The sequence below is a fragment of the Gymnodraco acuticeps genome, unplaced genomic scaffold (assembly GCF_902827175.1).
Source record: "Gymnodraco acuticeps unplaced genomic scaffold, fGymAcu1.1, whole genome shotgun sequence".
In the NCBI taxonomy this organism is placed as follows: domain Eukaryota; kingdom Metazoa; phylum Chordata; class Actinopteri; order Perciformes; family Bathydraconidae; genus Gymnodraco; species Gymnodraco acuticeps.
Window position 1 is genome coordinate 1163817 of NW_022990266.1, and position 13265 is coordinate 1177081.

The following is a 13265-nucleotide window of genomic DNA, read 5'->3' on the forward strand; positions in this document are numbered from 1 at the left end:
TGTCCTGTCCCGTTGGAGGTCCCGCCGACTACTCTTCTGCCGGGGGTCCTGCCAACCCTATGTCCTGTGCCATTGGAGGTCCCACCGACTACTCTCCTGCCGGGGGTCCTGCCAACCCTATGTCCTGTCCCGTTGGGGGTCCCGCCGACTACTCTTCTGCCGGGGGTCCTGCCAACTCTATGTCCTGTGCCGTTGGAGGTTCCGCTGGGGTTCCTGCCAGCTCCATGTCCAGTCCCGTTGGAGGTCCCGCTGACTACTCTCCTGCCGGGGGTCCTGCCAATCCTATGTCCTGTTCCGTTGGAGATCCTGCCAGCGCCATGTCCAGTCCCGTTGGAGGTCCCGCCGACTACTGTCCTGCCGGGGGTCCTGCCAATCCTATGTCCTGTCCCGTTGGGGGTCCCGCCGACTACTCTCCTGCCGGGGGTCCTGCCAATCTTATGTCCTGTCCCGTTGGGGGTCCCGCCGACTACTCTCCTGCCGGGGGTCCTGCCAATCCCATGTCCTGTCCCGTTGGGGGTCCCGCCGACTACTCTTCTGCCAGGGGTCCTGCCAACCCTATGTCCTGTGCCGTTGGAGGTTCCGCTGGGGTTCCTGCCAGCTCCATGTCCAGTCCCGTTGGAGGTCCCGCTGACTACTCTCCTGCCGGGGGTCCTGCCAACCCTATGTCCTGTTCCTCTGGGGGTCCCGCCGACTACTCTTCTGCCGGGAATCCTGCCAACCCCTTGTCCTGTTCCGTTGGAGGCCCCGCCATCACCTGTCTTGCCGGGGGTCCTGCCAACTCCTGATCCTCTTCCGTGGACAGGACTCTTCTTCTCCGACATTTTCTCCTTAACAACCTTCTTCTGTCACTCAATCAGTCGCAATTTGAATAAGTCACATGTGAAACATATTCTCATTCTGATTAAGTGGTGCCCACTGACTGTTACGGAGTCAACATTTTTGAGAACAATCTCTGGAATCCATCAATCTGATTGATTAGCGGAGCAAATGATCAAAATAGTATGGAGGGAAGATATTTCCGTTTGGATTACTGGTCTGGGGGAAGCTTGCGAGTGTGTGTGTGTGTGTATACGTGTGTGTGTTTGTGTATTTTTGCGTTTGTGTGTATTGTGTTTGTTTCCCGGGGAAAACACTCACGAGAAACACCGGCTGCTGTTATGCCTGCTGTGACGTCAAGTTACTCCGTTCTCCGCTTGTAATTATGCCGTCACAAGCTTCAAAGTTGTATTTATCATCTGAATTTGCCGAAACAAGTTTAATATTCTGAAAGCCAAGACTTTGTTTATTTGAAATCAGATAAAAACAAACTGTAACGGACCCTGCCATGTTATCTATTAGTACTATACGCCTTACATTCATAATTTCAGCGGAGGGAGGGGAACAGCAGCTGTCTTCTTCCCTTTACAAGCTTCAAAAATGTATTTATCATGTGATTTTGGAAATAAAAGTTTCATATTCTGAAAGGCAAGACTTTGTTTATATACATTTTTTTTAAAACATCCGAAATAAAAAAAACAAAATTTGAATTAATTTTTTTATTTTTTATTGGTTCATGATAGGCCCCCAATTTCCGTAGGCCCCTGGGCTTCAGCCCAGGTCAGCCCGTGCATTAAGGTGGCCCTGCCTGGAGGTTTAGGGGATAGGAACACCCACATCTAAAACATATAATTAATAAATGGGTGAAAATTGCTTGTGCCCATAATGGGCAGCATTAATATATACCCACATGCCAGCTAAGGTCAGCAGAGCTTTATTTAACAGCTGGTCATATGTCTGTGACCCCTCCTGTTGTTAATTGATAAGCCTGAAACATGCACTTGTCAAGGTTCAGAGGCAAATAAGGCAGTAGCCATCGATCATCTTAAGATAAGATATACTTTATTGATCCCAAGTTGGAAACATTTGCGTTACATCAGCATGTGTAACAGTTGTAAATATGCAGTGGTGTTTATTTGTAAATCATTTAGTATAATCACACAAATTCTGTGTTTTATATTTAATAATTCTGTGTTCTTTATTTATCGATTGTTCAATACCTGACAAGGTCGGATATGAAAAACTTGGGTCGCAGGTTCCTCAACAGTGCATTAAAATACATCTATCAATATGTGTGTATACCTCCACCATTAAACTGTCATATTCTGCACATTTCTTATACTATCTACATACATCTTATAAGAGTATAATACATATAATATCAGTTAAAATAAGTGCTTCGACATAGTTAACATTGCTGGAGGTATACACACATATTGATAGATGTCTTGTAATGCACTGTTGAGGAACCTGCGACCCAAGTTTTTCATTCATTGCATAACTCAGAGATGGATTACTCGAGTCCTGGACTCGGACTCGAGTCGGACTCGAGCACTGATTGACGCGACTCGGACTTGGACTCGTGAATTCTCGCGCACGATGACTTGGACTTGGACTCGGACTCGTGATTTTTTCCCCCAACGATGACTCGGACTCGACTTGTACATTGACGCTCCGACTTGGACTCGAGCAAATTTTCTCTGGAGTCTGATGTCCTCTATCCTGGCGTGTGCACCTGCGAGGCGAGTTCACGTACTGGGCCCCGCTATTCGAGTCTAAAGATGTCTAGAGACACACCCCGCATCGTGCTGAATGCTTTCACACATTCTGCTTCCACATTGGAAAAGAGCGGCGCAAAATGCTTGTTATGTGGAAACAATATTGAAGAGAAGGCTCCGTAACACATTACTCTAAGGATCGAGTTCAGACATAAGGCGCATTCACACTGCGGTACTTTTCCCACAAAGGTTCATGTGAACTTAGTTCATGTGAACTCTTTTATCGCGTTCACACCAAAAGAGCCGGTACTAAAATTAGTTCATGTGAACCTTTTTACCCCCTCGAAAGTCCCTGCTAGAGAGCAGGGACTTTCGAGCGGCTCTTTTGTGAGAAAAGAGCTATATTTCTGATTGGCTGGAAGGATTGCAAACCACGCCCCGTAAAACTCCCAAAAGGTTTTGTGAAGCCGCCATTTTATTATCCCCGCTGTCACTACCCGATCTGCAGCTCTGCCCGATCTGCAGTGCGCATGTGCAAGATGGTCCGCCATATTGGACAACTCCGGACGGCAACCCAAGTAGGACAACATTGACACAGTGGCTTTGGGCAAAGCTCAAAAGGAAAACTCGAGAGAGATGAGTTATTGTTATTACAACGTGGCTTCACTATTATTTAACAACTGTTTTTATTGGGTTCTTTTATTTGGGGTTAAGTACATTGTCAGAATAAGTGAGAAATAGATTTAACTTCTGTTAGACAGCTAGCTATATGCCATACATTTTTGCATACATTCACAGTAAATATGTATTCAGTATGATAGCTGTCTAACAGAAGTTAAATCCATTTCTCACTTATTCTGACAATGTACATAACCCCAAATAAAAGAACCCAATAAAAAGAGTTGTTAAATAATAGTGAAGTCACGTTGTAATAACAATAACTCATCTATCTCTCGTTTTATTTTTGAGCTTTGCCAAAAGCCACTGTGTCAATGTTGTCCTATACTTGGGTTGCCGTCCGGAGTTGTCCAATATGGCGGACCATCTCGCACATGCGCACTGCAGATCGGGCAGAGCTGCAGATCGGGTAGTGACCAAGCCCCCAGGAAGTGCGCCGGACTCAGAAGAAAATATTCGTGCTGGCCAAACGGCGGTACTACACTTCCGTTTGGTTGCCAGGCCCGGAAACACTTTTTCCCATTGACTTACATGGGGAAAGATTGGTCTGTAACTCGTTGGATAATTTTTTTTAAACTAAATAAACTACCCAGTATGAACACTTGTATAGCCCTTATTAAAAACATTCGTTCCTCAAGTTGTAAAAATGTGCTAATAACGTTATTCTGAGAGTTATTTCCCTCTGCATTATGAACGCGCATCTAACCCACGGGACCGCGCCGCCCGGCACGTTCATGTTACGTGTCCCGACCAATCAGAGCACACTGTGCTCACAGGGAGGGTGGGGGCTGGAGATATTGGAGCTACAACGAGCCGTTAAAGACAGAGAGTGAAATTCAGTGAATACACGTAGTTTACAGAGATGCTGTATGAGAAACCAATGTGAGTTGCGTTTATCTTTACCCATGGATGCACAATAAGAACGGATCCATATCGTCTTACGGGCCGGCCACACTACAAGCGTAAAATTCGCTTCCAACGCCCCAAGATTTACGCTTGGGGCGTTTCTTCGAGCCCCGCGACCAACAACCAATCAGAATCTCCATGTGAATCTCCCGCCCCGGACATACAAAGTGAAAAACCCCGGTTCTTCTCCACTATTGCTAAAATGGATGCCGGTGTTGTAGCAAGGGTAAGCAGGGTAACTCGTGTGTGTGCAAGGTTGCATTTAGTGTATACATTGTCTCGCATGAGGCCGTGTAGTGTGCGTCGCTTCTGGGTACACCCGATACTCCGAAAGCGTCTACAAAGGGGGGAATACCACCTTCTCGTCCAGGAGCTCCGTCTCGATGACCGCCTTTTTCAGAGGTACTTCAGGATGAGCAAGGAGGTGTTCGACGAGTTGCTCGGAAAGGTGGGCCCACTGATTACAAAGGTGGACACCCATCTGCGTATGTCAATCGGCCCCGCCGAGCGACTCGCCATCTGCCTACGGTACGTTTTGTGTATTTCTACTTCTTTAATCTGACTCTGTATAGAAGGAGATAGAATGCACGAATGATGACTGAAGTCTGTGATTTAGTTCAGATGGGTAACATTAATTAAGATATCTAGGTAAACACAGTATTGCTCCCCTGTGTACATGGCGTGTGTGTCTGTGTCTGTGATCAATGTGTGTGTGGGGATCTGTGTGTCTGTCTGTGTTCAATGTGTGTGTCTGTGTGTCTGTGTTCAATGTGTGTGTGTCTGTGTTTAATGTGTGTGTCTGTGTTCAATGTGTGTGTCTGTTCAATGTGTGTGTGTCTGTGTTCAATGTGTGTTCAATCTGTGTCTGTGTTCAATGTGTGTGTCTGTGTTCAATGTGTGGAGGGGGGGATCTGTGGTCTGTGTGTGTGTGGGGTCTGAATAAATATATTTTGTAATCATGTATATATCTTTTTTTCTCAGGTACCTGGCAACTGGTGACTCGTACGCGACGATAGCCTTCAGCTATCGGGTCGGGCGTTCTACAGTGGCAGTCATTGTCAAGGAGGTTGCGGGGGCCATCTGGACCGCCCTGGTCGAGGAGTGCATGCCGGTAGCACAGGTGGAGGATTGGAGAGCCATCGCTGCTGGGTTCCAGGAGCGCTGCAGTTTCCCAACTGTGTTGGTGCCATTGATGGGAAGCACGTCGTTATCCAGGCTCCAGCAAATGCAGGTTCCCTCTACTTTAATTATAAGTCCACCCACTCCTTGGTACTGCTGGCTGTGGTGGATGCTGAGTACCTGTTCAGGGTAGTGGATGTTGGAGGCTTTGGGAGGAGCAGCGACAGTGGGAGCCTGCGGAATTCTGCATTTGGAGAGAGCCTCCGAGACGGCAGTCTGCAGCTACCACCTGACACCGTCATCGCAGGATCAGAGCGGCGGGGCCCTCTCCCCCATGTCTTCGTTGGAGATGAGGCATTTCCGCTGCTGGACAACCTTCCAAACCAAAAAGCTCTTTTAAGAGCTACCCATTTTCTTTAAAAAGCAAATATTCCAAATGAGCCATTTTAAAATCAACCATTCCTAATAAACATGTTTCTTGAATTGATATCATGATATAACTAACAACCTTTTTCCTTCAGCCCTGTTTTTAGTGATAAACCACTCATAATTTTCATCAGGGTTTCACCTGAATAATTACAGAAGACAGCACATTATATATCGACATACAAGAAGCTCCTGGTATGTTGTAACTGACAAACCACATGAACAAGTGAAGACACAGTATAGCCATAACATACTTTTTAAATAACTTTTATTTATGTGATGTTGTGTGTGATGAGTGATGAGTGTACAAAGATGTAATGTGGATCAGTATCAGTATCTAATTAATTAATTAATTAATTATTAATGTCCATTTCTGTGGCCTCTTGTAGCTTCATTTTCAGTCTCATGCTGCTCGTCCTGCTCAGCTTTTGCATTGCAGGCCAGAGACTCCTTAAAAAAAGGAGGTCCACGGTGGTGGCATGGCCAGCATCGGGCCTACGGCCGACAGCAGGTTCTCCTCAAAAGGGGACATCTCCCTTCCCCTGCTCTTCTTCCCCCGGAATGCTGGCACACTGGCCGGCTGACTGCTACCTGGCTCTGGCTGGCTTTCCAGACTGTCATCCAGGCTGTCACCCATAGAGTCTTCCTCTTCTTCTGATCCGGTGGGTGGAGGCAGGGGTTGCCGGGGGAAATTGCTGGACGTCTCACGGTCCAGCATGAAGGGCTTTAAAAAGCTCATTACTGCCGCTAGACGCCAGGGCTTAGATCCCCCGGAAGCCCCTGCCCCGCTACTTTTCCCTTCCTTCTCCAGGATCCTCTCCCTGCGGTATCGGTCCCTGAGGGACTTCCAACGCTTTTTGCACACTTCGTCTAATAAAATGAAAATGAAAGAATACAGTTAATTTCTTGAATTTCAGAAAATGATTGCTCCATTAATGAAAACCAAATCCCTTTTTTTACATGTCACACTTTATCAGAATCAAAAACAGGTTTATTGTCAGGTAGCTTTGCACATACTAGGAATTTGACTTGATGTCATGGTGCATATATACAAAACAAGAAATATAATATAAAACACAACATGTATTGTACAGTTAAATTGCAAAAAGATAAAAATTAAATAAAGCAGTAATTTACATGGAAATAGAATGCTAGGAATGAATTTTTGCATATATATATAACTAAGAAATGTGAAAGGAGTATGACATTGTGTGCATTAATGTAATGCAATATAGTCTATGATGTGGCAGCGGATGATTAACATGTATGTGATTAATGTCTATGGCGCTATTTTATGCTAAATATACCGGCTATGTTTCATTAGCTATGTTAACATGAAGTAAACTGGATATAAAATCCCCAAACAGGCGAAAACCTACCAGTTTCCCCCACTGTCTCTGCCACCTCCTTCCATGCCTGGTTCCTCTGGTTTCTATCCCGGTAGGTGAACAGGGTCACATCAAATAATACAGGGTGATTCGCTACCGCTACGATTATAACCTCGTCCATTTTATTTCAAATATAGACATGAACGGCGGGATATCTCAGGATATCTCTCCCAGCGTATGCGCGGTTTTTGATTGGCTACGGCTTGAGCTGTCAGATTTTCTGAAACGGGATTGGATTGGTTTACGCTCACTTGTCAGGAACCGAGAGAGCGTTTCGTGCGTAAAAAGTTCAACATTGTTCAACTTTTTACGCGCGAGACGCTCTCAAAGTTACGCTTGCCTTCCCGTGATGCAGTTCGGCGAAAACGTGAGCGGACGTGACGTCACCCCATTCAAAGTGAATGGGCAGACGCGCTAGAGGCGTAATTTTACGCCTGAAACGCTTGTAGTGTGGAGGGCCCGTTACTGCCATCCCACGGAGCTGTAATAATGGATATATTGCACATGTTTGCTGTAATTCATTATCATACTACATGGGCTGTATGATTAAATCTTGTACCGTAAATGTTGTATTAAATAAAGTTAATATTACCGACATTATTAACGTCCCTGTAGCTTCGTATTACACTAAGGAGCTTATTGCACTGTATATAAATATATATAAATAATATGTATATATATACAGTGCAATCATTATTTCATGCTAAATGAAGCTCTGTTGGATATCACTAGATCCTGTTACAGCGTAATCTAAGTACATAACGATTGATATGTACATTAGCATCATTACTAGCTAGCCGCTAGCTGCTAACTGCCGCCTCGTTCATATCAAATCCATGATAACAACATCCATTACCATGCTGTCATGAACGCGCGGTGCTGTTACGTGTACGCACATTGACGTGCTTGATGTGAACGAGCATTTTGGTTAAAGTTGCGCATGCTCTATGAGTGCACATACGGGTACTTCTCAGGCATGCTGGGTAATCTGTGACGTTTCACTCTCTCAAAAGTTGGGCCATTTTATCATCATGCGCTAATGAGCAGCTCTCATAGGAATGAATGAGGCCCCGCCTCCCACGCTGTATCCAGTTCTTATTATACATCCATGGTAGTGACACCCGCATTAGCATTATTAGCATTAGCATTACCCCAGTGCAGAAACGCAGAGAGACTAACTTATGGCAACACAAAATAAAACATGGGAGCGGTGGAGATGAGGAGGTGTCGGCGTTCTGGCGATTTACTCGGAAGGCTTCAGTAGAAGCTGCTGGGAGTCCCAGCGGCTTCTACTGAAGCCAGTCCCTAACTCCGGGGACTTCCGGCCGGGGACTTTGGGCGGCAGTATACGCCGTGAAGTGGTTTGCGGCCTGCCAGTAAGCCCAAAGCAGAAGAAGAACAAGTGACGTCAGCGGCTTCATTTGCCTAATCCTCCCCCAGGGACTTTTTCCAGTGTGAACGCGATCTGTACTTAGTTCATGCGAACTAAAGAGTTCACATGAACTAAGTTCACATGAACCTTTGTGGGAAAAGTACCGCAGTGTGAATGCGCCTATATAGGCTGTCTTGAACACTATCATCAGAGTAACGTGATCTAATCAATAAATAAAGATTCAGCCGATAACGCGAAAGCACATGGCTACTTAACATGCAGAATGACGTCATGTTGCATGCCAAGTAGCCATGTGCTTTCTGGGGCTAAATCTTTATCAGTAAACCGATTTAACCGGTAAAAGTTCCTTCAAAATAAAAGTCCCGATCTTATCACTATCAAAATAAAAGTGCAAAACGAAAACTTTACCATAGGAAAATATTGGCATACAAATATAATCACTTCTCTAAAAGGTAACTAATTTTAAATATAGTTTATTTATATATATTAATAATAATATTAGTATTAAGCTTTATATTTGTATAGCACCTATTACAATAATTGTAGCCAAACTCGCTTCACAGCAGTTCAATAGACAGATTAGTATAACATGACAGGATAAAAGCAATGTAGAGAAGCAGCTACATTTCAACACATATATCCACGAAGATTAATACATGAAGACCTGTGACTCGGACTTGATTTGGACTCTTCTTAGGTGACTCGGACTTGGACTCGGACTCGAAGAGTGGTGACTCGAGAGTGACTTGGACTCGTGAATTGGTGACTTGACTATGGCATAACTACACCATAGTTGTGTAGGCCTATATGATATGTCAATAAACCTTAGAAAATCTTGAAATCTTGAAAGGGATGTGCAAAATAGTCATTATATACAGTCTTTAATTAACTATTAGTAGAGAATAACGAGTAATGAATATACTTTATAGGGATCCTATTAATATCTAATAATACAAATAATGAAATTCAATAACATGCTTTAGGTGTCCCTTTATATCAGCTGTGCACCGTTATGGTGTAAATACAGCCTATCTACCAATTGGATCAAATATAAAAGTCAGCCAAATTAGTGTTGATACTGCAAGGAGACGTATTGTGTGAAAAGAAATGTAAGATGTTGTTTAATTGCTGAAATATTTATGATCCACGTCACGTTTTCAGTTTTGGCGGCAATTCCCCAAGTTGTGGACCAATGTAGTTATTACACGTTTTTGTGTGAGACTGGGTTGGGGTAGCTTGTGAAATTACTCCAGGTGTACAGGGGCGTTTCAAGATACTCTGGGGGCCCCAGGCAGAAGATACTTGCCCCCCATCAAATGTTGGGCAGTTTGTGATGTCACAATGTTTCTTGTCTTAATCACTGACAAACGGAATGGAGCTGGGAATGTTTGGTCTGTGTGTGTGTGTGTGTGTGTGTGTGTGTGTGTGTGTGTGTGTGTGTGTGTGTGTGTGTGTGTGTGTGTGTGTGTGTGTGTGTGTGTGTGTGTGTCTGTGTGTGTGTGTGTGTGTTTGTTTGTTTTGGCTAGGGTTCAAATAATACGGATAAACTAATATAAGGGATGTTGATTTGTGTGTTTTTAAGTGTGCACGAGGTCCACCTCCACCTTAAAACACACTTAAAGAGATAATAAAGAGGTGTAATACAGTCTATTAATAGTGCCAGTTTTTATAGTGTATTACTCTTCCCCTGATTACTAGCTGCTTGTCTAGTACATTAATTGTTGGATGGCATGTCCCTTTAAGTGCCTGCCTGCCACTGTCAGTGCGCTTTTTCTGCCAGATGCCAAATTACGCACGGAGCTCCCGGCCACTCTGCTACACACGGCCTCCCCTGCATCCCCCCGCCTGCCAGCGTGCAGTGGTTCGCTCCATTCTGCGCTCCGCTGTTTATCACCGCCCCCCACCGGCCGGCGCGCAGACGGAGCTCCAGTCCGGTGACCACGCGCACACTCTCCCCCTCGCGCTGCAGACTCTTTCAGCGTTTTTGCCTCCTCGGCCGGTGGTAGGTCAGTCCTCTCTTCTTCTTCTTCTTCTCTTTCTTTGTTGCTGCTTTGGTTTTTTCATTTTTCGCTCTGAATTCCAGCCGCTGCTTGGATCTCTCTCTGTGTCTCTTTGAGTCTTAACGGAGCTTTCCCCCGCTGCTTGTTGCTGGAAGGGAAGCATCTTCTGGCGTATCTTCTGTGTATTTTCAGTTCTTCATTTATTTGTTGCCGATCGCTTCTTTCTCTTTTCATTTTCTAAAAATCTATATTATTCTCTCTGTTGATCTGACATCTTTTGATTTTCGTGTGGTTAATTCTTCTGTTTACCTTCTTTATTCTCATTCTTGCGGTTTTTCTTTTCCCTTTTTTTTTTAAAAAGCCAAATGGGATTTACTTTTCTCTGAAACTTGAATGTTGCGCATGCAGCGTGCCTGAGGATGGAGATCATTACGGACAGCTGATCTTCATCCAGGGAACTGTTTCAGTTGGGACTGGTCCTGCCTGAACAGGGCTCTCAGTTGTGATCTCAGTTGTGTTCTCGGTCAGTGTGTGTGTGTGTGTGTGTGTGTGTGTGTGTGTGTGTGTGTGTGTGTGTGTGTGTGTGTGTGTGTGTGTGTGTGTGTGTGTGTGTGTGTGTGTGTGTGTGTACACACACACACACACACACACACACACCCGTCTCTCTGTCGGTCCTCATGAAGCGGAGCAGGAGGACCTGACAGGTTGGGTTTGTCTCTCTGTCCTATCTGCTTGCCTTCATGTGTGATATCAGCAGGTATACACCTCTCTGCAGACTGGCAATATTTCTAAGACATGTCTTTCTCCCATGAGCCTACAGTCAGAAATGTGTGTGTGGCATTAAAAACTGAGATTCAGATACAAATCTGAGTTATTGACCAAATTAAACATCCATTATCAATATTGGAGACTATACATTTGTTAAAGTCTGAATTATTCTTGGATGGATATCTGAGAAAGTCGGACAAAACTAACCAAATAAGAGAGTGTGAAATGTGACTGCATATTGAGGAATATTCATTTTTAAAGGAATTCTTTGTATTGTGTATTACTCCTTTTCTAAGCTGCAGCTGAGTAAACACTGGTACGTTTAAGCGCTAGGACAAAGTATGGAGGATTGTTGGGGGGGACTCAGGGGAGGAGGAGAGTGGGGCTGCTGGTATTTGGACTCCACTCTGTGGAGGTGTTTCTGCTTTATTCTTGTCAAACAGCATGTGTAGTGTACAGGATGTAAAGGATTTTATTACGACATGTGTGGATCAAGAGAAGTGTCTGCTAGGATAGGAAGTCAAGAACAATAACTCATCATTGAGAATGTGCAAAAAAACTACGGCTACGGTTTTCATATGGAAATGCCATTATGAAATTGTGTAATGGCATTTTCTAAATCTAAGTTTTACTTCACTTAAATGTGTATTTTGGATGTTTTCTTCCCAATGTTTTTCTTCATTAGTGAAGAAAAATGCAAAAACCAATTTAAAATAACCTGTGGTGATGACATTTTAAGGAAGCAAAAATTGAGAGCACATGAATAACTGTTTTTGCTCCTTGTCCTTAAGTCTTTTGAAACTGGCATTGACAACAGCGATAATGACACTTGAATGCAGCACGTTGATTGCAGACAAACTGCAGAGTGACAACAATACAACCTGTCACATGGAGAAGTACAGCGCTGCTCACACACTGTTCTGCGTGATACAAAAAGAGAACAAATATGAAAAGGATAAATAAATAATAACGTGCATTCAAACTTGGTCGTGTTAATTATTCAGCGCCTGTGTGCTGATAATAAATAGATGCTGCTGCACTTTGACTGCATGTGTAGAAGCACATTAGTGTGTGTGTGTGTGTGTGTGTGTGTGTGTGTGTGCGTGTGTGTGTGTGTGTGTGCGCTTGTTGGTGTGTGTTTTGCTGCGCACACAGGGGTCATAGAGGCAGTGTCGTTCAACATGTTGATTTTAACTTGTAGAAAATGGATTTTGATATTGATTTTTTTTTGTTGCATATTTATAGCTTTCTTCTAAGACTAAATATGTCTGTTGCATGATGGGAAAGATCATGAATATTAATTCAAGGCTGAATCTTTTCACGGTCTTAGGTTGTCATGATATTTTTTTTTTTTTTAAATGATCCCAATAATTTTGATAACTGTCTTGTAAGATTAATAATAATAATAATAATCCTTATATTTATTATAGCGCTTTATCAATGACTCTCAAAGCGCTTTAAAAATACACATTACACATACAGATCATACATGTAATGGTCCTCTACTGTGGACAATACCCACAGGAGCAAATTCGGGTGAAGTGTCTTGCCCAAGGACACAACGGCATGACGCAGTGGGGCAGGAGCGGGTTTCGAACTGGAGTTCCCCAACGCCCCCTTGATCTGATGATCAAACGCACAGACCACTGCGCCACCCGTCCCCATTAATACAATAATTCATTCGTTCTTTGTATTTCCTTATTTTAGTTATAATGTTTCCAACAGTAGGACATGTTTTCACTTAGTTCTTGTGCACAGCTCGTGTTTATTACTAATTTTCAGGTTCAGATTTGTATTCTTGGTTTTCTATTAAATCATGTTTACATGATTTAATGTTCAAAAACACATTATCTTTCTCATACTTTCTCTCTAAATATAAGTACCTGTTTTACATTATGTCCTGCATTACGAACAACATCATTCATTTATTAAAGTTTAAGAAACCCCACACAGCTTAGTAAACAAATTGACACTTTGACGTTGTTTGATCCTTTGAAAGAAACACCCTGAAGTTGAAAACATCTAATCCATTTGGCAAGTTATGGCATAAGGA

The 13265-nt window shown here is 43.6% G+C and overlaps 2 protein-coding genes across 2 annotated transcripts in view; both read left to right on the plus strand.

Moving 5' to 3' along the window:
- The first annotated feature begins 4184 nt into the window (after positions 1 to 4184).
- LOC117549109 lies at positions 4185 to 5809 on the plus strand. Its single transcript, XM_034220716.1, has 4 exons — positions 4185 to 4646; positions 5100 to 5238; positions 5334 to 5591; positions 5798 to 5809. Exons 1-4 carry the CDS (start codon positions 4321 to 4323, stop codon positions 5807 to 5809), a joined length of 735 nt encoding a protein of 244 aa, XP_034076607.1. The 5' UTR covers positions 4185 to 4320.
- A 4576-nt stretch (positions 5810 to 10385) lies between these two features.
- The window catches only part of raly (RALY heterogeneous nuclear ribonucleoprotein), a 356018-nt gene continuing 353138 nt past the window's right edge, over positions 10386 to 13265 (plus strand). Inside the window, exon 1 of the mRNA XM_034220719.1 lies at positions 10386 to 10450. The gene's annotated coding sequence lies outside the window, so the exon portion shown is untranslated. The remainder of the gene's footprint in view (positions 10451 to 13265) is intronic.

What these genes read in the sequence shown, in the direction of transcription:
- LOC117549109 (XM_034220716.1), top strand. Translation starts at nt 4,321, where the DNA reads ATGGATGCCGGTGTTGTAGCAAGGGTAAGCAGGGTAACTCGTGTGTGT. An exon ending in CGACTCGCCATCTGCCTACG is followed by an intron (nt 4,647 to 5,099) that starts GTACGTTTTGTG and finishes TTTTTTTCTCAG; the next exon opens with GTACCTGGCAACTGGTGACT. An exon ending in AGTGCATGCCGGTAGCACAG is followed by an intron (nt 5,239 to 5,333) that starts GTGGAGGATTGG and finishes GTCGTTATCCAG; the next exon opens with GCTCCAGCAAATGCAGGTTC.